We start from the raw sequence: 22,280 nt of genomic DNA on the forward strand, positions 1-22,280 counted from the left end.
CATTCATAGTTCTATGTGGTTTTAGTACAAAATTATTATTATTATTATTATTATTATTATTATTATTATATATACAACACTTTTTGCCACGGCCATTTGCTATAAAAAAAAACCCAAAAGTAATGTTTTGCCGCCGCCATTTAACAAAAAAAAAACCAAAAATAATGTCTTGCCGCGGCCATTTGTTGCAAAAAAAAAACCAAAAGAATGTCTTGCCACAGCCATTTGCTGCAAAAAAGAACAAAATATAATGGCGGGAGAAACATTTATTGCCCACGACTTGTGGCAATAAATACTTTTCAAATGGGTCGTGTTCGTGACAAAAAGAAATTAATTTATTTTGACAATTAAATTAATTCAAATAAAAAACAATGTTTTGCCACGACATGGTCGCGGCTAAATGTTCACTCTCTTGTAGCAGTGGCAAAAGTCGTGGCAACAAACTTCTTTCCACACCCTTTTTTGCCTCGAGCGAGGCTAAAAGTTTTTCCGTGGCAAAACACATGTTACCACGACTTTTGGGCTTTTTGCCATCACAACTGACCGTGGCAAAAAATCACTGTTAAAAACAGTGATAAAAAGTCTTTTGTCACTGTTTTTTTTTTCCAAAACCGTGACAAAGTGAGTCTTTTTTTTTTCCTAAAACCGTCACAAATATTCCTTTCCAGATATACCTATTTCCACCACATAAAACAGTTACCAATACTTAAAACCGTCACAAAAAATCATTATTTTTGTGACTGTTTTGACAAAACAATAATGTAATCATGTTGTAACCGTCACAAAAAGGACAACTATACAAGACAGTTTGGTTAAAACCGTGATGAATATATTTGTTTTTTCAAAAAAAAATAATAATGAATACACGCATAAAAACATAAACCGGCATTCCATATTGAATTGGACTTGTACTGATAAAAGTTTCCTAAACAAACATAATACATTAAGTTTCAAAATATTATTCACAAACACTAATTCTTTTGAGACTTTACAAATAAACCAAGACATACTTGGATAACCGATATATGTATTTGAATATAAATCGAAATTAAACATCCAGTACAATTAGAAAAGTAATCATCCTAGCCAGCCAAAGCACAACACATTTTTGGATCAAGCCAACAAACTTGTATCGTTGCTAATAGGCTACACCTCTAGCACGGCTACAATATTCCATAGTACCCAACAAGGCGAGGACTATCCTCAGCATAGCTTCATCTACAACTTGCTTTTCATATGCATCCTGCATGCAAAACAATTAGCAAGTTTAAGTCAATACTTCTGTATCCTAAAGTGAATGCTTTCCGTATTTAAACTAGCTAAGAGCAAGAACCACCTTGTGAAATAAATGAATAGTACATTTCCAAAGTAATGAACAAGCCAAAACCACTTACAGTACTACGTTTGGGCAATTATTTTTTGTAAAAAATTAAAGTGAATGGAACTGGCAGCGCTAACAATAATGACTAAACATTCAATGCATGCATGATATAAAATATTGTAGGTCTGCAAGCACTTGTATAAAATAATTTGAAAAGTTATATGGTGCTTCCTTACATTTAAAGCAAAGAAGTCCTTCTACAAACACTACTAAAAAAATCACTTATAATGATAGCTAAAAGCTGTCATAAATTAGGTTTAACAACTTTTTTTCATTAAAAAAACAATCGTCATTATAGAGCCTATCATAAAAGTTTACAAAAACAGTCATTAGTTTGATGACGGTTCTCGAGAAGCTGACATAAGAACTCCTACTTACATGACATAAATTCAATTCCAAATGTCATAACTTGGTCTGTTTCAATGACAACTTTTACTCAACTGCCATAATTTTACTAGGAAAACCGTCAAGAAGTAAATCGGATTATGATAGTTTTAAGGAAAACATCAAGAACTAAACACTAAAAAATGTCAAGAACTAGCATGCGTAACAACAGTTCTTTCAAAACTGTCATAATCTTGTCTCCTTTTTCTTTTTTTTTCCGCACCCATAGTGCATATATCCTGCAAATGTTTTTGCACCACAAATTTTCATACAAATCTGGAGATACCTAGTAAACCCATGCATACATACACCCTAACAAATCAAACTCCATTACAGAAACTAGAATCATATATACTTTTATTACCAACATAAATCACTCCAACAACTTGTTCAAATTACATGATATATTCACAAAGAAAATAATAAATAACTCAAACAAAGTCGCATAATCCTAATAATTCAATTTAAATAATTCATCCAACTAAATACAAAGCAACTGATGATACTGATCCACCTCAAACAAACTTAAGCGAGATACCAAGCTGGTGTTTCCTTATAACTCTTTCCTTTCTCGAACGCCATTGATTCATAACCTAAAAAACAATGTGAAGAAGAATTATTAAACTAAAAATGTAATTATATGTTAGCTTGTTTAATAAGTATACTAAAAATGTAAATATATAAGAATCCAAAAACAATGCTAGCTAAAACAATAGTCGTTGCCCTCCGATATTTCTACAGAAACAACAGTCTTCAATAGTATACAGAGTCTATGTAGCGCAACTTCCGCACCTCCAACCCCAGAAAAAAGAGATAATAACGTGATTCCATTGGGGGAAAAACTTTTTAAAACAGAGAAATGGTACGCCACTGTGTCAACCTGCATTTGTTTTATGCCCAAGTGAATATAAAATATTAGGACATGATGAAAGCTAAATAGGAAGAGACCTTTGAGCACAAACCTGAAATGCATTCCTAAGGGCTTTATATCTGTTAGTCTGACTAGTGCCACCAAGGTGAACCTCATACATATCCCAATTATTCTTTTATATCTCATGTTTCATGTCATAACTATTATAAAGTTATAAAGCTGGAATCGATGATACATAATCTAGTGTATTGGCAACTATACTAGAGCCTCTAATTTGGGCGAGGGGGAAGTTCTAGGTGGACGTAATTTAATCATATTGTGACTATTAGAACACAAATTGATAAACAGAGGGCTAGCTATTACCATCATAAGAAAATATAGAAACAACACTAGTATGCAGTATTATTCAAGACAGAGAATAAGAGTATTCTATTACCAGCACACCAGCACCTTCACCAATGACAAAACCATCGCAATCTTTATCCCAAGGCATTGAAGCTCTTTGGGGCACATCATTCCTTTGAGGCAAAGCCCTACATCCTATGAACCCATTAACTGCAGTAGCAATGACTGCAGCCTCAGTCCCCCCTGTTACCATGATATCAGCTTCCCCTCTTCTAATGTGATTTGTAGCTGCATAAAATCAGTAATTTGCAGTTGCACAAGCTGTTGAGATGGACTAATTAGGACCCATTAGTCCTGTGTCAATGGCTATTAGCGCTGATCCCATGTTGGTGATAGAGTAGGGAATGAAGAAAGGACTGATCTTTTTGAACCCTTTTAGTGTAAGAGATTCAACTCCACTCTTTGAAAAGTCGATAAGCCCCCATGCCCGTACCAACCAAGATCTAATTTTCGATTTGTCCATCTAAATACCATAGAAATCAATAATTCATATCAGTATTTGATCAGTATGGTGTTAGTGTAATACGAAATTCATGTTGATAAAAGGTGTAAAGAAATAAAAAACATCAAATAACAAACGAGCACAGAAAAAGGGTGAGATTTCAGTTGGGGTTTCGCGGTGGGTACCTTAGAATTTAGGGAAAATAATTATGAAAGCAACAATTAGCTTGAAGTTGAGATCTTTTTGCCTTTTGATTATTCTCTGCATCTTTACCTCTCGTTTTTCTGTTTTCCACTCCTACGCTTGAAAACCCCTTCAGGCAAAAACCGAGTCGTTCTTCTCAAAATTGCCTCTTCCCATTTTAAGTTCGAGTGCAAATCCCCTTCTTCTCGATTGTTTCAAGACAAGTGTGATTTAGATAGAGAGAGATCTTAGCTAGGGTTTCAAGTAGCAGAAAAGGTGGTTTTGTTGTTACAGAGGTGGAGTCGGGGGTTGGAGGGTTGGGCTTCTTCTCAATCCCTTTTAATCTCAAGAAGAAGGCGGCGAATAATTAAGGGCTTTCTTTGATTTTTTGTTTGGTTTGGTTTTTACTGAGTAAGGGTTTTCTTCTAAGGACTCAAGCCTTGAGTTGTTGACGCTTATATTAAACGCACCAGCAACCCGTAAGTTTTTCACTTTTTCTTCTTGGGTATTTCTCTCGACTCGTTGACCACTTTTGACGCTTGACTATAAAATAGAAACACTAATTTAAGGGTCTCTGAATAAAATGTTAACCTACCAAATGTATTGACGGTTTAGGAACTATGGGGGTTATCGGTTGTGCTAGAACCGTCAAAATAATTCTTGATGGGCCTATCTTACTCTCGTCAGAAATAGAATTATACCAGCTGATGGTTTTGCTAGTAAGTCATAAATTATAATGACACCTGTTTTGGTTACGTCAAAATTGGACAAAACCGTCAAGAAATTTTTAAGTACTTTGGTTTATTATATTTCTGACTTGACTGTTTTAGGACACCCGTCATCAAATTATCAAATTTTCTTGACGCTTGTGTTAGACACGACATAATGTTGTAACAACCGTCATAAAACCATCATATTTTCTTGACGCTCGTGTTATACGTGACATAATATTGTAACAGCCGTCATAAAACCATCATATTTGCTTGACGCTTGTGTTATACCTGACATAATGTTGCAACAGCCGTCATAAAAATTATACCAAAATACCTATCTTGACGGTTTTCAATAAAGCCGTCAAAATAGATGAAAAACATGCGTCATAATATGTATTTTTTTTAGTAGTGCAAGTTCTTCAGAATTAGGCTGATGCCTTTTGGAATTGATAATGTGTTACGTACAATTTGTTACAGTAACAACAGTTATTTATCAATGTTAAAACAAACAATTACAAGTAGTGAGAGAGAATAACATAATCAAAAAGTAGCAACTAGCACACCTTGTCATATGTATCTTGTAATGTATATCCAAGAAATGGGTATGTACAAAACAACATATGGTACAAGGTGACTCCTACAGCCCATGTATCCGCAGCCTTATTATGGTAAGTTAAACCTGTTCATTGCAAAAGAAAATCCAAGTGGAATAAATACCATCTCCAATTTGTGCAATTCTGCAATCTAAATGTCAAAGATAAGTAGCTCACCTAAGTAACATTTAGGTGTAGTAACAAGAGTCCCAGGAGATCGTCGAAGCTCATCATCATCATCTTGTAAAATAAGTACTTGAGAAAACAAAATGAAGTACCGATACAATGTAATTATGAGACTGAAACTCAGTGTATGGCGTAGATATTTCAATCAATATGTTGAAAGAGAGTGTTTTTCTTCTCTTTGGTAGGCATCGTACAAGGACAATATTTTTCGACAACGAAAACTTTGATACTGGAACACTGATTTCTGAAATATCAACAAATATTGAGATCTTTTGTGGTTCCTTTCGGAGTAGAGAACAAATAACACATAAGGATACCTTCTTTACTTAATAAATAAATGGTATTCATTTATATAACCAAATAAGGCTACATCAATACATAAACCATTAGAAATAAACTAATGTCCTATTAATCCCATAGCCCCATAAATCCCTATACCTACAGAAACAAATTCCAAATACCCCTAATTCCTAGGATGACGCGCTTAGAATGTGCTCAGTGCTCACTGTCAGAAGAGAAAACTATCACAAGCACTTAGATGCAATTAGATATAGAGGCTTTTGTCCAAAGATATAATTGAGGATAATTGAGATTACTAATTCATATCATCAGAAAATTCATTTCTAAAGTAATTTCTCTAAACAATAAGGTGTGAAGTGAAGCATTTCACTGCTTAAATTTGAGTCATTTGCTTAAGGTGCAATGGGTGTGCTTCTTTCTAAGTTCGAATGCAAAATATATAAACAAAGTTTAGAGGTACTATCGAACTAGTTTAGTCAAGGGAATTTGCAATAAATAACACAACATAAATGAATGTGAGGCATCATAATTAGGGACAAGTGGAGGTCTGCAGTACCTACATGCTAACTAAGGCACGCACATGTAGGTCTTTAGGATTGCCTAAACATGGAATGTCCCCCATGACATCAGTGAAAAAAGTATTAGAAGAAAACTATAGGCACAAAATTCAAAGATGGATGTACACACATACGTTTGGGCAATTATTTATCGTAAAACAATGCAAGCATTTTCAGGTTTTCTTAAAAGAATTCCCTATTTGTCAACCTGATTATCGTTCATTTTATAATGCAAGTATAAAATCCACAAAGATGCTAAAATGATGTCAAAGTGTATATATATCAAGTGGTATTGATAATATAACCATAGAAGGTCACTGCCAGAAGTTTTACTAACTTATTTGTAACAAAGAGAGCCAACTAGGAGCGTCTCAATAGATGCAGTGTCACATAACACATTATAAAATTATAGATTAGCTCAATAGATGAATAAAGATTCTATAAACAAAGATATTTACCTGAGTGTCACAAAAATAGAAAGAAGTTCTCTCTAAGCAATTGTTGCCCTGTAAACACGAGCCTATAAGCTGGGATGTAGATGCCGAATCCTGTAAAAACAAATAAGTGTTGGGCACCGCGTAAACCTCCCAACATCAAACTACAAGAAGTGGAATATACACAACAACTAAGCTCACAAATGAAATACATACTAAGCATGTAGTCAACAATATAAAGGTTGGTTCCCAGCTATACTTTAAGGACCCAAAAGAGTTACTACATACCAGCAGTCACAATACCATAGAAAACACATATGCTTTCATACCTTAAGGAGCTAACTTTGAAGTTTTGTTCACCTCAACAAATTCATTCAAAATTATAACGCAGACGTGTTGATCTTACTGGCTGCATACTACTGTAGATAACAATCAACACCAAAAAAACACACAAGGTTTATTGTATGGACAATTATAATGGAACGAATAAGATTAGGTATGAACATCCAAAGAGTAACTACTGGAAAAACATACAACAACATTCACAAGAGTAGTCCTATAATGTCACGCACTGTACCACAGAAAACGCGAGTCATATGAGAATGCCTACAGGGTCTAGGTCAGCCAAAATTCGTGGGTGGTTGTACTTTAAACTTGCAAGTCTATAACTATGAACAAAAATTAGACTATTCTATATTGTGTATCCTACGAAGGCATATAACCATTCTTTCAGACAAGTTATAAATTACTGCAAGTTTAAATGATTCTTGTTTGAATCAAACCAATTAACAAGTGCAAATTTCCAGTTATAGCCTAAACAAAAAGTAATTTTTAAGTGGCTGAGAGAAATGCAATGAATATACACCTTTAGCAAGTCACTACTAATACAACAAATCTTCTTCTTACTAAAAAATAGTATCACCCACTTTGATACCTCATTTCCTTAAGCAAATTATTATAAATTGTTGCAAGAAATGCTTATAGTCAAAAAGTTGCAAATTAAACAAATGCAATACTACAACCATTGCACTATACAATCTGAATTTCTGTTGTGTTCTTTGGCATATTGGACATGATATAAGAGAAACTTTGACAAGAAAATCATTGATACGAAACCCAAAAATTGTTGCGCCCATTTAGGCGTATTTTGCAATGAACAATTTCACAAATTCTTAGACATGAGCACTCATAAAACTTTGTGTACAAGGTAACCGCGATTGCTGTTATGACAAAAGTAATGTGAAATGAAGTGAAGGACAAATAACCCTTATGAGAAAGCTCAATAACAGAGTTATTTGCTCTTATGAATCTATTACTCTTATAACAAGATCAAGTAGCTTATATAATAAAAGAAATGCATTGAAAACATATTTTGTGATGAATTGAATTGGTTGTTTATCGAGGAAAAATTGGAAATAAGAATAAAAAGATGGTAACTGCACAGATTAATTAAGTTTAACAAAATGCGTACATAAGCAAATTGTAGGTTAAGTAATAATTCAGTGAATCAAGCTTCTTATAAATTACCATAAATACTGGGGAAAAAAAGTGAATAGCTTTAGATGTATATTGAATTGAAATACTAACCACTAAGTAAAGAACTAACCTGTAACAAAAGTGGTCGGAGAGCCTTGAGAACTTAAACAAAATTTGCACTATTCAAATCAAAGGAGAAATTAGACAGATAAGGTAGTGTTATATTCCCTAAAGGCTCATCAAGATCCAAATTAAGTAATGGCCATGCTAGTTTGACAATAAATTTGAAGAAAATATGAATTGAAGAAACAAGGCATGGGTAGAAAGTAGAATTCGGTATGTGGAATTGAAGTTTCGAGAAGAGAGAGAGAGAGAGACCTTTAATGGCCGGCGACAATTACAGCTTCTGCACTTTCGTGCCCCAAGTGAGTGAATAGTTTTCAACAAAGAAGATGAAATATTTTGAGGCAGTGGGTAGTTTGAGAAACTACTTAGTAATTTTAAGCTTCACGGGGGCTATTCACTAAAAAAGTTTGCTCATGAAGAGCTCCCGTGAAGTCACATGCGATTTTCCTAGCGACTCTGAGTTTCCAACTACATCTGACCTTAACGATCTAATTTAGAGCAGTTGTGCTCGCCAACGCTCTTTGGAGCACTACCTAGTGGTGTCATACCACCATCCCAGAATCATATTCCACTACCCTTGTGGCACTTCTCCTCTCTCTTCTTCTCCAGCGGAATCCTCAAAAAAAAAATCCTTTTTTTTTAGAGAAACCCCAACAGCGATCCTGGAGCAACACTTTGCACATCCAACGGCTACTTCAACACCGCTAGTCGGCACATCACCGGATCTTTAACTCCACACTTTGCTTACGTCATAGGAGAATTATTCTCAGTTTCAGATCGCCACACCTCTCTGTTTAGCACTGGTGGTCCGCCTCGTTCTATTTCTTTAGAATATCCTAGTATTAGCTGGCTGGGAAAAGGCCATCATCATCGGTTATAATCTATTGAGGCGACTACAGAGCAAATCCTCGAGCCCGACAATCTTGAATTGGTCTTGTACTAATAATAGGCGAAACAAATTCAGCTCTTTATGATTTGATATGCACAACAAACCAGATAACTTATTCTCAACTCCCCTTTCATTTCCCTATATCTTTTGATTATTATTATTTTTTGCTTGTGTTGATATCGTCTTTAGTTATTGCCGTGACATTCAGCTTGTTTATATTTACTTGCAATAAACTTGCATGGTGTTCACCTCTTTTACATCTGATAGCTTCTTCTATTTTGCATATTCTTTTTGCTTATTAGCATACTGTAGTATATGTGACTTTAACATTTGTAGCGCGCGCTTTGAAACGTTTTTGGTGTGGTGTTGTTTTTCTGTTGTTCCTTGAGCTTATCTTTTGACGGGGCTCCAATCCAGTACCATCGGCTCATGTTCAGTTACTCGACTATACAAGTATCAATAGTTTGATGCCTTTCTTCTTGTCTTTTTGGGTTTGGGTGCCTTTGTTTAGCACTGCTTGCGGTAGTGCCGCCCTAGGCTCTCAGCTCCATCATTTATGATGTCTTAAGGGCTCACGGTGGGAGTCCCCAAACAACTGTCTCTTTCCCGATGATTACTTAGAATTGCCGTGGACTAGGTACATCCATGGTGGTTCAGAATCTAAAGGACCTAATCCAGCTACATCAGCGGGATATTATATGTCTTTTGGAAACTAAGGCTAAGGAGAAGAGGATAGAAAAAGTAGGTTATGAGATTAATTATAAGGGTAGGTTCTGTTTACCTACTGTTGGGGCTAGTGGAGGCTTAGAAATCTTTTTGAAGGACGGAGTGCAACTGGATATCTTAGGAGCAACACACAATCATGTGATAGGTAACATCACAAACTACCCTGATTTACATTCTTGGTGTTTTACTTTAGTATACGGTGAACCTGTTTCAAGTAATAGGCTTAGAGTTTGGAATGAGCTTAGGGATTTGGCTCCTAGAATCCCTGGTCCTTGGGTTTTATGGGGGATTTCAATGCCATAACATCTCTGCATGAAAAAGTTGGTGGTAAATCCATTTTTTCTAAATGCATGCTCGATTTCAATGCTTTTATTAACGATTTGGGTTTGATTGATTTGGGTTTTTCTGGGCCTAAATTTACTTGGTCTAACAATCGTAGATTTAAAGATCATATTATGAAAAGATTGGATAGAGTTCTGGTTACCCCTAATTGGCTTGAATTGTTTCCACATGTTTCTGTTAAATCTGTTGTTTATGCTACATCTGATCACCTGGCTTTGAACATCAACCTGAAAGGACATAGTGATAAAGTGTATAAACCTTTTAGATTTTTTAATATGTGGTTTAAAGATTCTTCTTGTTTGCCTACTATTAAGGAAGCATGGAATGCTGCCAATCATGATAAACCTGATTGTAATGTTTTAACTAAACTTACAAAAACTATAATAAAACTTAAAAATGGAATAAAGATGTGTTTAGGAATGTTTTTTCAAACATTAGAAAGATTCAAAATCGGCTCGAGGAGCTTATGGAAAATAAACTCTCTGAGGTCATATGTGAAGAGATAAGAACGCTTAAAAGCCAACTTAATGAGTGGCTTGATAAGGAAGAAGACCTTTGGCGCCAGAAATTTGGGGCGCTCTGGCTGAAAGAATAGGGCAGAAATACCAAGTTTTTTCATACTTCTACTATCTATAGAAGGAGAAAAAATTGCATTGATAAGTTGAAAGATGATAATGGCAACTGGCTGGAAGGTAGGGACAAGATTGGTAAGAATATTAACTCGTTCTTTCAAGACTTATTTAAATCTGATATGCTTGTGAATAATGCTAATATAGATTCTCTTTTTATGCCATGCATCACTGATTTTGAAAATGATATGCTTGTTAAAATTCCTTCTAGTGAAGATATCTGGATGGTAGTTAAAAAATGGGCTCTCTTAAAGCCCCTGGACCTGATGGTTTCTAGGGGGTTTTCTTCCAAAATGCGTGGGATGTGGTTGGACCAGCAGTTATTGATTGTGTCAAGGATTTCTTCTGTAATGGTGTCTTAAATCCCGAATTCAACGAAACTTTTATTTCTTTAATTCCTAAAATTTCCTCTCCTGAACATATTTCAAAATTTAAACCCATCAGTCTATGCAATTTTGTTTATAAATTTATTTCAAAACTTTTAGCTAATAGATTAAAGTGTCATATACATAAAATAGTGTCCCCTTTTCAAGGGGCTTTTGTTAAAGGTAGGATTATAGGGGATAACATAGGCCTTGCTAGTGAAGTGTTTCATAATATGAAGAACATGCATAAGAAAAAGAATGGTTGGGTCTCTTTAAAACTTGATATGGCAAAGGCTTATGATATAGCAGAGTGGTCTTTTCTAAATAATATTTTTGGAAAGCTTGGTTTCTGTGAAAAATGGATAACTTTTATTAATCAATGCTTATCATCTGTTTCTTTTCAAGTGCTCCTAAATGGATCTCCCTTGGAACAGTTCTTCCCTCAGAGGGGATTGAGACAAGGACATCCTTTATCCCCTTATCTATTTATTCTTATTTCTGAAGCTCTATCTCGCATGATTAATAAAGCTAAAAATGATAATGTTATACATGATATTAAAATTAGAAAATATGCTTCTCCCATTGCTCATTTACTATATGCTGATGATTTACTCATTTTCACTAAAGCTTCCTTAAGTGAGGCATGTGTTCTTAAAGATATTATGCATGAGTACTGCTTGGCCTCTGGTCAAAAGATCAATTTCGATAAATCTAGTATCTATTTTAGTAGGAATGTACATGCTAAACATAAGAAAATTTTGATAAAATATTGGAATATGAGAGAATTTTCATATAAAGATAAGTATCTGGGGGTACCTATTTTACTCACTGACAGCAAGACAGCTGATTTTGATTACTTGGTGGATATTGTACATAATAAAATAAAAGGGTGGAGCGCTAGGCTTTTATCTCAAGCTGGCAGAACAGTTTTAATACAAACTGTAGCTCAAGCTACACCCCTTTATGTCATGACTTCATACTCCCTCCCTATATCTGTTTGTGACCATATGGATAAAGTGTGTAGGGAGTTTTGGTGGCATGGACATGATGAATCTAAGAGTATCCATACTATTGAGTGGGATAAACTCTACAAGCCTAAATCCTTTGGAGGTCTTGGGTTCAGGAAATTTTTTGATATGAACAAAGCTCTGTTGACCAAACAGAGCTGGAGAGCTTTAAAAGATAAGAATGCCATCTGGTTTAAAAAATTTTCATGTTGCTTATGGAAAAAAAGGTATGGGGACAGAACAAAAGTTATCATCTAATGCCTCTTACTTCTGGAGAGGGGTCAATAAAAGTTTTGATTTAGTACATAAAGGGTCTATCTGGACCATTTGGGATGGTGCTCATACCTCTATTTTTAATGATCCTTGGCTTATGTTCCAAGATCATCCTATACTGATAAGGGATTTGCACCCAGCAGTAGGGATCCAAAAATACTGGAAAGTGAAAAATCTTATGAATCAGGAAGGATCAGCTTGGAATAATCACCTTATTGATGAAGTTTTTGATCCTATAGTAGTAGGACTTATCAAGGGAACACACAACAAACCACAGGATGGAGGGGAGGATGAGTTAACTTGGTGGCCTACTACTAATGGAAAATTCTCTGTCAAATATGCCTTTCATATGCTCAAAGCAAAGGATTGGGAGAGTTGTGACTCTACTTTTCAAGCAAAAATAATAAGAAGAATATGGAGAGCTAGGGTGGCTACTAGGGAACAAGTTTTCATGTGGAAATTATACATGGACATACCGCGCCTGTTCTTACTTTGCCTAATTTTGCTCAGCCATTTGAGTTGCATTGTGACTCCTCTAAAGTTGGTATTGGCATAGTTTTGAGTCAGCATGGCAAGCCAGTAGCATTCTTTAGTGAGAAATTGAATGGGGAAAGAAAAAATTATAGTACCTATGATGTTGAATTTTATACAATATTACGGGCCTTACAGCATTGGCGGCATTACCTAATCCATCAGGAGTTCGTGTTGTATTCTGATCATGAGGCTTTGAAACATCTTAATAGTCAACACAATATTAGTTCTTGGAATAATAGATGGTCTTCTTATGCCCAGCAATATACTTTTGTTCTTAAACATAAAGCTGGTGTTCAGAACAAGGTTGTTGATGCTCTTTGTCGTCGTAGTTGCCTTCTCACAACTATGCACAGTAAGGTACTTGGTTTTGATTCCTTTCATGAATTATTGGCTACTGATCCCTTTTTTGCACCTGTGGTAGATGATGTCCTAGGCGGCAAGCGTTCTGATTTTCTTATGCATGATGGCTTCCTATTTAAAGGAAATCAATTATGTGTGCCTATGTCTAGCCTTGGACTAAATATTATTCAAGAGCTTCATGGTGAGGGGCATGTTGGGTAAGATAAGACATTTGCTCTTATGTCTGATTCCTATTATTGGCCATCATTACAATGTGAAGTGGCAAAGTTTGTGGAGAGATGTCATATTTGTCAAGTTTCTAAAGGCGCATCCAATAATGCAGGTTTATACTTGCCTTTGCCAGTTCCATCTCAGCCTTGGGCAGATGTTAGCATAGATTTCATCTTAGGTTTTCCCCATACACAAAGAGGTGTTGATTCTATCTTTGTAGTGGTTGATCGGTTTTCAAAAATGGCTCACTTCATTCCTTGCAAGAAGACGACTGACGTTCTTCGTGTGGCACAATTATACTTTCGTGAGGTTTATCGTCTTCATGGACTTCCTATGTTTACTTTCTCCGATCGAGACACTCGTTTCCTTAGCCATTTTTGGAGGTGTTTGTGGAGACTTGCTAATACAAAGCTTGATATCAGTAGTGTTTACCATCCCCAGACTGAAGTTGTTAATCGTTCTTTGGGAGCTTTGTTGCGTAGTTTAGTGGGTACCAATTTGAAGTCATGGGATCAAAAACTTTTCCAAGCTGAATTTGCCTTTAATCGTTCTGTGAATAGGAGCACTAGTTTCAGTTTGTTCCATGTGGTGTTTGGCAGTAATCATCGTTTTCCTTTGGATTTGGCTATTGTGCCTGATCTCAAACGTGTTCATGGTAAAGCAGAGGATTTCATTACAGAATTGAAGCGTGTTCATGGTGAAAATGAGAAGCACTTGTTAGATTATGTTGCAAAGTATAAATTGGTTGTTGATAAGAAGCGTCATTTTGTTGAGGTTGAGGTTGATGATTTTGTCTGGGCTGTTTTGACTAGAGACCAATTTCTAGTTGGTGAATTTGTCAAGCTATCTACAAGGAAGATTAGTCCATTAGAGATTCTAGAGAAAATTAATGCAAATGTTTATCAATTAAAGTTGCCAAGTCATATTCGTACTTTTGATGTGTTTAATGTTAAACACCTTGTTCTTTATCATGGTGATAGTTCTGATGATGATGATGCTTTGAATTCAAGGACAAACTCTCTTCAGCAGGGGGAAGATGATGCAGTACAGGTTGCCAATGCATATGTCAATGAACTGGAAAAGCTACAAATTCGGAAAGACATGAACGAGGTCATATTTGATTGGAAATGTCAAAATAAGCATAACCCACTGCTTTGCTATGGGCACCACCCTCTCGGGCCCTAAATCCATCGTTAGATTCTCACAAGATATGGAACTTAATTGTTCTAACCTTAGTCTCGAAAACTCACTACTATATACGATCAAATGATGATGCATGCCATTCATGAAAATATGTAGAAACTATTGTACATATATTAGTCTAAGTTCGAAGAATGAATCCTTATTCTACTGCTATAATGAGACTTTTAAAACTTTTTATTCATCATAAAAAAGGAAACAAGATTTTTTAATACTAAACAGAAAAATATTTTTGGTCTTTTTCGAAAAAAAATTCAGAAAGGAAGAATTATACTACTATATCTAATATAGACAATGACTAGTTTTTGCAAAATGTTACTATACCACCCCCAAATAGAAATATGTTTTGTCATCAAAGTATGAAGAGATAAGGAAAGCGATTACCATATAACATGAGCAAAAACGGCGACACACCTGTATTCTGTTCTTCATGATGAAAAAACGCCACTCCCAAATAAGTTTGGGGTGTGGGTTATTTGATATAGAACGAGAAATACATGGTTTATTGTACTAAGGATAATTATTCTACTATGATTTTTTTTTTGATTTTTTGGGTTTTTGAAAATATGCAGAAAAGAAAAGTGTATATTTTTGGCACGATGTATTTGTATTACCTTCTACTCATATACCAAATTCCACAAATAAACAAATAAAACAAGCAGATATAATATTAAACATCTAATTAAACATCTAATTAAACTTATACTAAACGTCATATACGTCAGAAAGAAAAATAAAAATAAAAATATCCAACTATACGGACACTAGGGAAATTTCTAGTCAAAATTTTTTGCGTGACTCGTCTCAACATCTAGAAGATCCTTCTCCTTAATGACATCGGGTCCTAGCGTGTCTATCACTCCGCGGGAGCACATCTCTAACGCTCAGTAGTGTTCTAGTGACACTGTGCTAGAAACGACATTTCCCTTGCTGGAAAGACCGCTACTTCTCTCTAAGGGTCTACTGTTCCGCTAAAATGACTCACTGTGTGTTTGGGTTGGTGGATATGCTGGTGCAGAATCCTCTAACCTACATGGAGGAAGTGAATTCTGTCCATGGGCTGAGTAAACTATCAAGTGGAAGCCAAAATTCAGTAGGGCATGCTTGCTCGGCGGCTCTGGCTGCAAGTGGAAGCCAAAATTTCTGGTCGCAGTGGGCATAGATTGGGCCTGTGGTAGCGTCCTTAACCTACATTAGGGCGTCTGTAGCCTTGAACCCCCAGTGCTGCATGATCCTGGTGAACAACACTAGTAAAGGAGCAGTGGACCTCCTATGTTTGCAGAGTTGCTCTTAAACGAAGGTGATGATGCAGAAGCTATTCTTCTGCTCCTGAAGAATCCATAGAATATGGAGATCCGCCTTACTAATATCAAAAAGCTTGGCTGAGCCTAGTAGGTTGTAAGCTTTCCACTGAGATATTGCCAACTGATTCTTTCATAGCAAACTCTGAAATGCATATTGAGACTTGGGGTTTTTCACCCCCTCTAGAAGCATCTCTACCATCATCACGTCGATGGTGTTGTTGTCTGGGGACTGTTCCGTCTAAACATAAGCCTTCAGAGGAATCCCCAAGACCTCACTCACCACTTCCATGGTGAGCTCAAGCATGCGACCATCCTTGACAACCGTGATATGGTCATCCTCCTCTCTAAGCATGTGAATACAAAAAGAAACAGCAAGAGAGGGAGAATAAGCCGCACCTTCCAACAAAACCAAAGCCTCCCATCTTTTTCTTCTAACCTCAGCCTTGAAGTGCACTTCAAATAGATCGGAATTGAAGATGGGTTCAAAATTTTGTTCTAGCACGATTTTAAGAAGTCGGGCCATTTGGAGTATGAATTAATACAATATGGGTTTTTAGTTGGAATGGGGGTTGAAAATGGAGGAGGCTGTGAAAATTTGGAGTGGTGGTGTTTGCGGTGAGCGGATAGTTGCGAGTTGAAGAGGGGCGGTCACGAGCTGGCTTAGGGCTGCCAGGGTTTGTGAATTGTAAGGAAGATGATTGTAGGTTGGACGGTCGCGTGGGTTAAATAGGGTTGATGGCACGTGCATTTTAAGTTTAAAAGAAATTTTGGCCCAAGCCCAAATGTAATCAGGAAATTCCGATCTTGTCTTCAGTGCCTTGCCGACTTCAAGAGATGATCCGCACTTCGTTACTCCGATCTTGACCTATGAGGTACCAAACGATCAGCATCGAAAATGCTACGCATTGATATAGGGTACCCTCATATCTAACGGTGGACGAAAAACAAATAAGGGAAAGAAACGAAAAGAAACTTTAGGGAAATATGTACAAACAACATAAGGAAAATTTTAATTAATTTTTTTGGGTTTTGAATAAGTTTGACTGAAAATTTTAAAATGTGGGTCGTTTTAAATCAGATTCCCAAGAATTAGAAGTTTTTGAAAACTTGAGTCAATCACAACCAGATGGTTGGATTACTCTCCTCAGGTGTGCTCGATGAGCAGGTGGCTGGCACATGAAAACTTTGAAAACTGAATTTTTACTATAAGGTTGAAGACTGGGGCAAGTTGGTGTTTGACAGTTAGAGCACCAACCTTCTCTCATAGCTTGTCTTTTACGTGTGTATGAACTCTTACCTAAACCAAGAATGATTTTCGGTATATGTGTCCATATTATCAGCTGCAGTTCTCTAGGAAGTGGTTGCACACGATCATTGAAACTTATCCCTCTAGTCTTGCTAGGTGGAAGGTTTTTGTTCATTACAGAAGACATTTTTGAAAGTTTTTAGCAGTTTTTAGAAAGAGAGACTGAGAAGGGGGAAAGATTTTTAAGAAAGGAAGAATTTTTGAAAATTTGTAAAATTTTGAGTCTTTTAACATCAGCTTCACAAGACAAATAGAGAGGTGGAGGCAAAAGATAGAATTAAACAGAGAATAATACCACTTTGGGTTACTCTATTTGTTTAATTCTCATTTGGAGAAGCCTCATTTTTTTTTAGTTGGTTTTCTCAAGCAAAAGATATCGATATAAAGGTTTTGACACGAAGATAAAATTATACGTGAATCCGGTATCATTTTGGTTACTCTGGGGCGTATAACTTTCATTTATATATCTTCTAGTTTTGAAAACTATGGAGAGATGTATTAAGAAACTCGTAATCAAAAAGCTATGATGAAAAACAAACCATAACAGGAAATCTCAGGCAACTTTCGTGGTCGGTCTGTGGCGAACCCAATCTAGACAGACAGAGCTTTAGCTATGTGAGTTGGGGGATTTACTGCGCAAGATATGGAATGTCATGACTCGGGCGAATAGCTCGGTGATATAGGCGACCCTTAGTAAGCAAAACTAGTCTCAAACCGCCCCTAGATTGCGTTGTTCTAGGGGTTGGTCTGTGTAAAATGCATTGCCCATTTTGTTTTTGTAAAATCACATAACTATTGATGTATTGAGAATCTAGAATTAACAGAACAAAGAAAACAATTGTTTTGAAAAAAAAAGAAAAGGAAAATTGTATACTTACTCCACAAGTTCACACTTACTCAAACGATGAGTAAAAAGTGTTTTACAAAAATTATACGAGATATATATGGACTAAGGGTCCGACACTTACAACCACACACTCCAAATGGAGGGTCCGGTTACCTTATTGATGTATTCCCTTAAAGCAAAAGATGGAATGGAATGGGAAAGGAATACATCGCGGAAGGGAGGATTTAATCCTCATAGATAGGATGATCATGAAAGAGTTTTTAGCGCTCTAGCTTCGTTCATGTCACTTGTTGCTTCAAAGGCTGTATTTGTTGGTTTAGGGTTTGTAATAGCTTGACCTGGAAACACACCTTTTTAGGTTTTTTTTAGGCTAACAAGTTTAGAGATTGTTGCATGGATGCTAGGATTTGGGTTTGTTGTTGCATGACAGATAACATTATTTCAGTGAGCTTATCTGTTTGGACACTAGTTGATGGTGTAATGGGAACTAGGTCTCGTTAGATGTTAATAGGTGGGTTTTGGTAGTTTTGGTTAAAATGGGATGGAACTAATGCTCTGTTCTGATTGTTATGGGTGCCTTGTCCTTGTCCTAATCTAAATGTATTTTGATGGTTTGTTGAAACTTGTAGGTGGTTGGTTTTGTGGAATGTTAGTCCATGCAAAGTTTGGATGTTGTCTCCATGGTGTATTTGATACATTGAAAGCACACACTTCTTCTAGTTGAAGTGATGATAGGTTTCTGATCAAGGGAGAGGTGGTATCTATATGATTTAAGCTTAAACAAAAAATCCATGGTGAGGTATTTATGTTCATGACAGGATGAGGGGTTTGGTATTTTTGTTTGGGTGTGAAGGCATCTATCTTTCTTGTGAGGATTTCGATTAAAGTTTTGATTTCTAGATCAGATTTCAACTCAAAAGTACCACTAGCCTTTAATGTATTGGGTTGGGCTGTTCTGTAATTGTTTATGGCACCCCAATGGGTACTCTTTTTAGCTTGGTTTTCAAGAAAGGTTAAGGCTTCGGTTGCACCTCTATTTAAAAAATTACCCTTACTCATGATGTCGAGGGTGACTTTGTGTTCTTGGAGAAGACCTTTGAAGAAACATTGGACAAGAGTGGATTCTTCTATTGTTTGGTGAAGACATGAATGGAGTAGGTCAGAGAATCTATCCCATGCTTCGAAAAATGTCTGACCCGAACTCTGTCTGAAGAACTGTATCTTGCTACTTATCTCTTCTGTTTTCTTCAGCGGAAAGTACTTCTTCATGAAGTGTATCGAAAGAATCGGGCTTCTGAGAAAGAAGCCAAGCGTGACTCTTACCAGCTAGAGTGAAAGGAAACACTTGTAACTTCACTTGATCGTCGGTGATGCCCGAATGGTGGAAAGTATTGCATACTTTATGTATATGGCGTAGATGCTTGTACAGTAACTCGTATTCAAACTTGTGAAAGATGGGTAGAAGATTTAACACATTTGGTGGAATGCGAAAATCGTTTGTGAGCAGTGTGAGTCGTATACAAGATGGAGGCCCATTTTGCAACGGTGTGTAGAAGTTGGGGAGAGGCTCTTCAGCTTGCACTACTTCGTCGGCCATCTTAGTAGATGGAAGACTAGAAAAAAGAGATTGTCTAGGAAGACGTGCTCTCCTACATGAGTAAGTTTTATTCTTGCTAATACCTATAGTGCCTGAATGCAGTATCATCCACTTTTAGCAAGACAACAAAACTATCCTAACATGCGCAAATGATGCAAAGTATGCTCAAGCAATCAAAATTTGTTTTTGCAAGTATGGAGTTTTGAACAATAATTTGGCGCGAGACTAGGATGGCTCTACTACACGTCTCAGAAGAGTAGGCAGTCACTTCACCAAGTGGTGTGCTACCAAGAATCTCACTCATGATGAATCTGGGGGAGGGGGACTAAGGAAGGTAGTTAGTCCACTAGAATCTGCTAACTGATTACTCTAAATCCTCGTGGCTATATTTTTGTCCTTTTATGGAGGAGCGTGACTACTTTGGGCTCTAGTTAGTTGATTTTAGTTCATTTTTTTGGTTTAGGGCTTCAAGAATCAAGTAACGTCCGATTTATCTACATTGGGGAATGACTTCCCAATAGTTGTTATGTGGCTCGGGTTCAGCCTTATGCTTGAATGTAAATTACAGTGCGGAAATTAAATTTCAAACAGTCACGTAAGCATGCTTGAACACACAAGGTATCCTCGCTCTTACGTGGGTTCGAGGAGGTTTAGAATTTACCTCTCAAGCCGTGCTTACACGCTACTTGAGGAGAAAGCGACGTTGGTTGGAGTGTAATCTGAGAATTAGGCCCAACCGTTCGAGGGAAAGTCCACTTAAAAAGCCTACAGTTTGGGTTTTTGATAATTAAACAACTTTGCCTTCAAGGGCCCAAAACATAAAAGTAAACTAATACTAAAACTAATTTAGTAGATTAACTAGTTTAGATATATTACCTAGATTAACTAGAGATAAACTTAGTTAGAGTGTTAATTACCAAGTTGATTCAAAGTGTGCGAGCATATGATTCATGACTCGCCTCGCACACTTGAACTTCTCAAGGCAATGAAAACTCTAATCTTTTGGTAAGTTTAGAACTTCAACCAAGTGTTCACTCATATTCATCCACATAATCAATCAAAAATTCATATTTTCTATTTTTTTTTTTCATTTTTCATTTTTTCTTTATATCTCTATCTATTACAAACAAGTTCCACTTATTTATACTACTTTATTACAAAATCCGAGCTCAACCAAGCATTCTTGCTCCTTCAATCTATTACGGCAGTGCCATTTGAAGTAGTATAGTTGTGTATATCTCAAAGTTATTGACGTGGTTCACCACAGATTGTTTAGAGTTTGAATGGTTGGGAGGTTTTTTAGAAGAAAGGAAGGTAGAATCTTAGTCTAAGACTTGTATTGGTTAACTAGTTATGGAGAACATTGAAAAGCTTAAGTTGTAAAGATTGAAATAACACAAACTTGAAAGAAATGAAATGAAATGATTGCAAAGAAGAACAACAAAGAAAGTTTATTGATTGGTTGAATAACAAAAGCAAATAACAAGATTGAAAATGAAGAACAATAAAGTAAATGACTTGAATGAAAAAAAGACTAGAAATTAAATCCTATATGACATTAGATTAAGTCTAGGTGCATTCTCTCTCCCTAACTTTTAGTTCTTGTACCCCTACTTTATACAATTGACTGATTTGCCCTTCTCCATTACATTTGAGACACCTCACCACTTGCTTTATGCTTTTGTTTTTTCCTTCTGATTTTTTATTTTTTCTTGATCAAGATAGGCTTTAGAGAAAGCCAACTTTTGAGTTAAGGACATCTATCTCTGATATTCTGAGTTGAGGACTTGACTTTCAGCTCTTTGGTTCTGAGTCCTTGACTTTTGACCTTTGACTTTGATTTTTCCAGCACATTTTCACAGTAGCTTCTACTTTCCATAATAAGCATAATTAAGGCTCATTTTGGTGCTAAGACGCAGCTTTTATGATAAGTGGTCTGAATTTCTCTGTAACCTGAAAAAAACAATAAAAGCTATGAGTTGTCTCTTCATTAAGCGTAAGAAGGAGTGTAATGTGAAGAAGAGGATTTGATAATGGTGAAAAGGGTTTTGTTGTTCATCTTGGACTCTTTGTTTGGAGGATGGTTTTTTATGGATAAATAACTAACTTTTGTAACTCTTCCCTCCTACTTGGCTATTTAGAATTACTCTCAATCTTAAACTTGTATTGAAATGATTTAGAAATTTGTATTGAAATGATTAGAAAACTTGTATTGAATTGATTCAGAACTTGGTTTGCACTAAAGCTTGAAGAACATGAAAATGGAAAATAAGAAAATAACAATTTAATTTAAAAGCATTTAACCTACTCCTAATAACCAAAGATTAGATCTAAGGTAATGGTTTCTCTCTACAACTTTGGTTTATATATGACACCTTCACAATTATACCCTTCCTTCTAGAAACAAACTTATGGGCCCTTGACCTACGCCCACATAAGAGAAGTCTTGATTTTTGCTTTAGGTCCCTACGTCTGTAGCTTTCATCCTTGAGTCCTTGAGTCTTTGACTTTGACAGTTGACTTGACTTTTGAATTTGACTTTCCGAAAACTTTGCTCTGAAGCTGGAATCTTCCCAAGCAGCGTGAATAGCCATCCTTTTTGTGCTAACCTGCACGTATTAGGAATATACGTCCTAAATG

At 36.2% G+C, this 22,280-nt stretch overlaps 1 protein-coding gene across 1 annotated transcript; it reads right to left on the minus strand.

The window, feature by feature from the left end:
* Positions 1-2,100: 2,100 nt before the first annotated feature.
* LOC147525056 (3-oxoacyl-[acyl-carrier-protein] synthase II, chloroplastic-like) lies at positions 2,101-3,435 on the minus strand. The gene is made up of 3 exons (XM_086564446.1): positions 3,073-3,435; positions 2,531-2,645; positions 2,101-2,358 (listed from the first exon to the last, which is right to left on the minus strand). Exons 1-3 carry the CDS (start codon positions 3,232-3,234, stop codon positions 2,291-2,293), a joined length of 345 nt encoding a protein of 114 aa, XP_086420572.1. The 5' UTR covers positions 3,235-3,435; the 3' UTR covers positions 2,101-2,290.
* Positions 3,436-22,280: the final 18,845 nt, after the last annotated feature.

The sequence above is a fragment of the Coptis chinensis genome, chromosome 1 (assembly GCF_015680905.1).
Source record: "Coptis chinensis isolate HL-2020 chromosome 1, ASM1568090v1, whole genome shotgun sequence".
NCBI lineage: Eukaryota > Viridiplantae > Streptophyta > Magnoliopsida > Ranunculales > Ranunculaceae > Coptis > Coptis chinensis.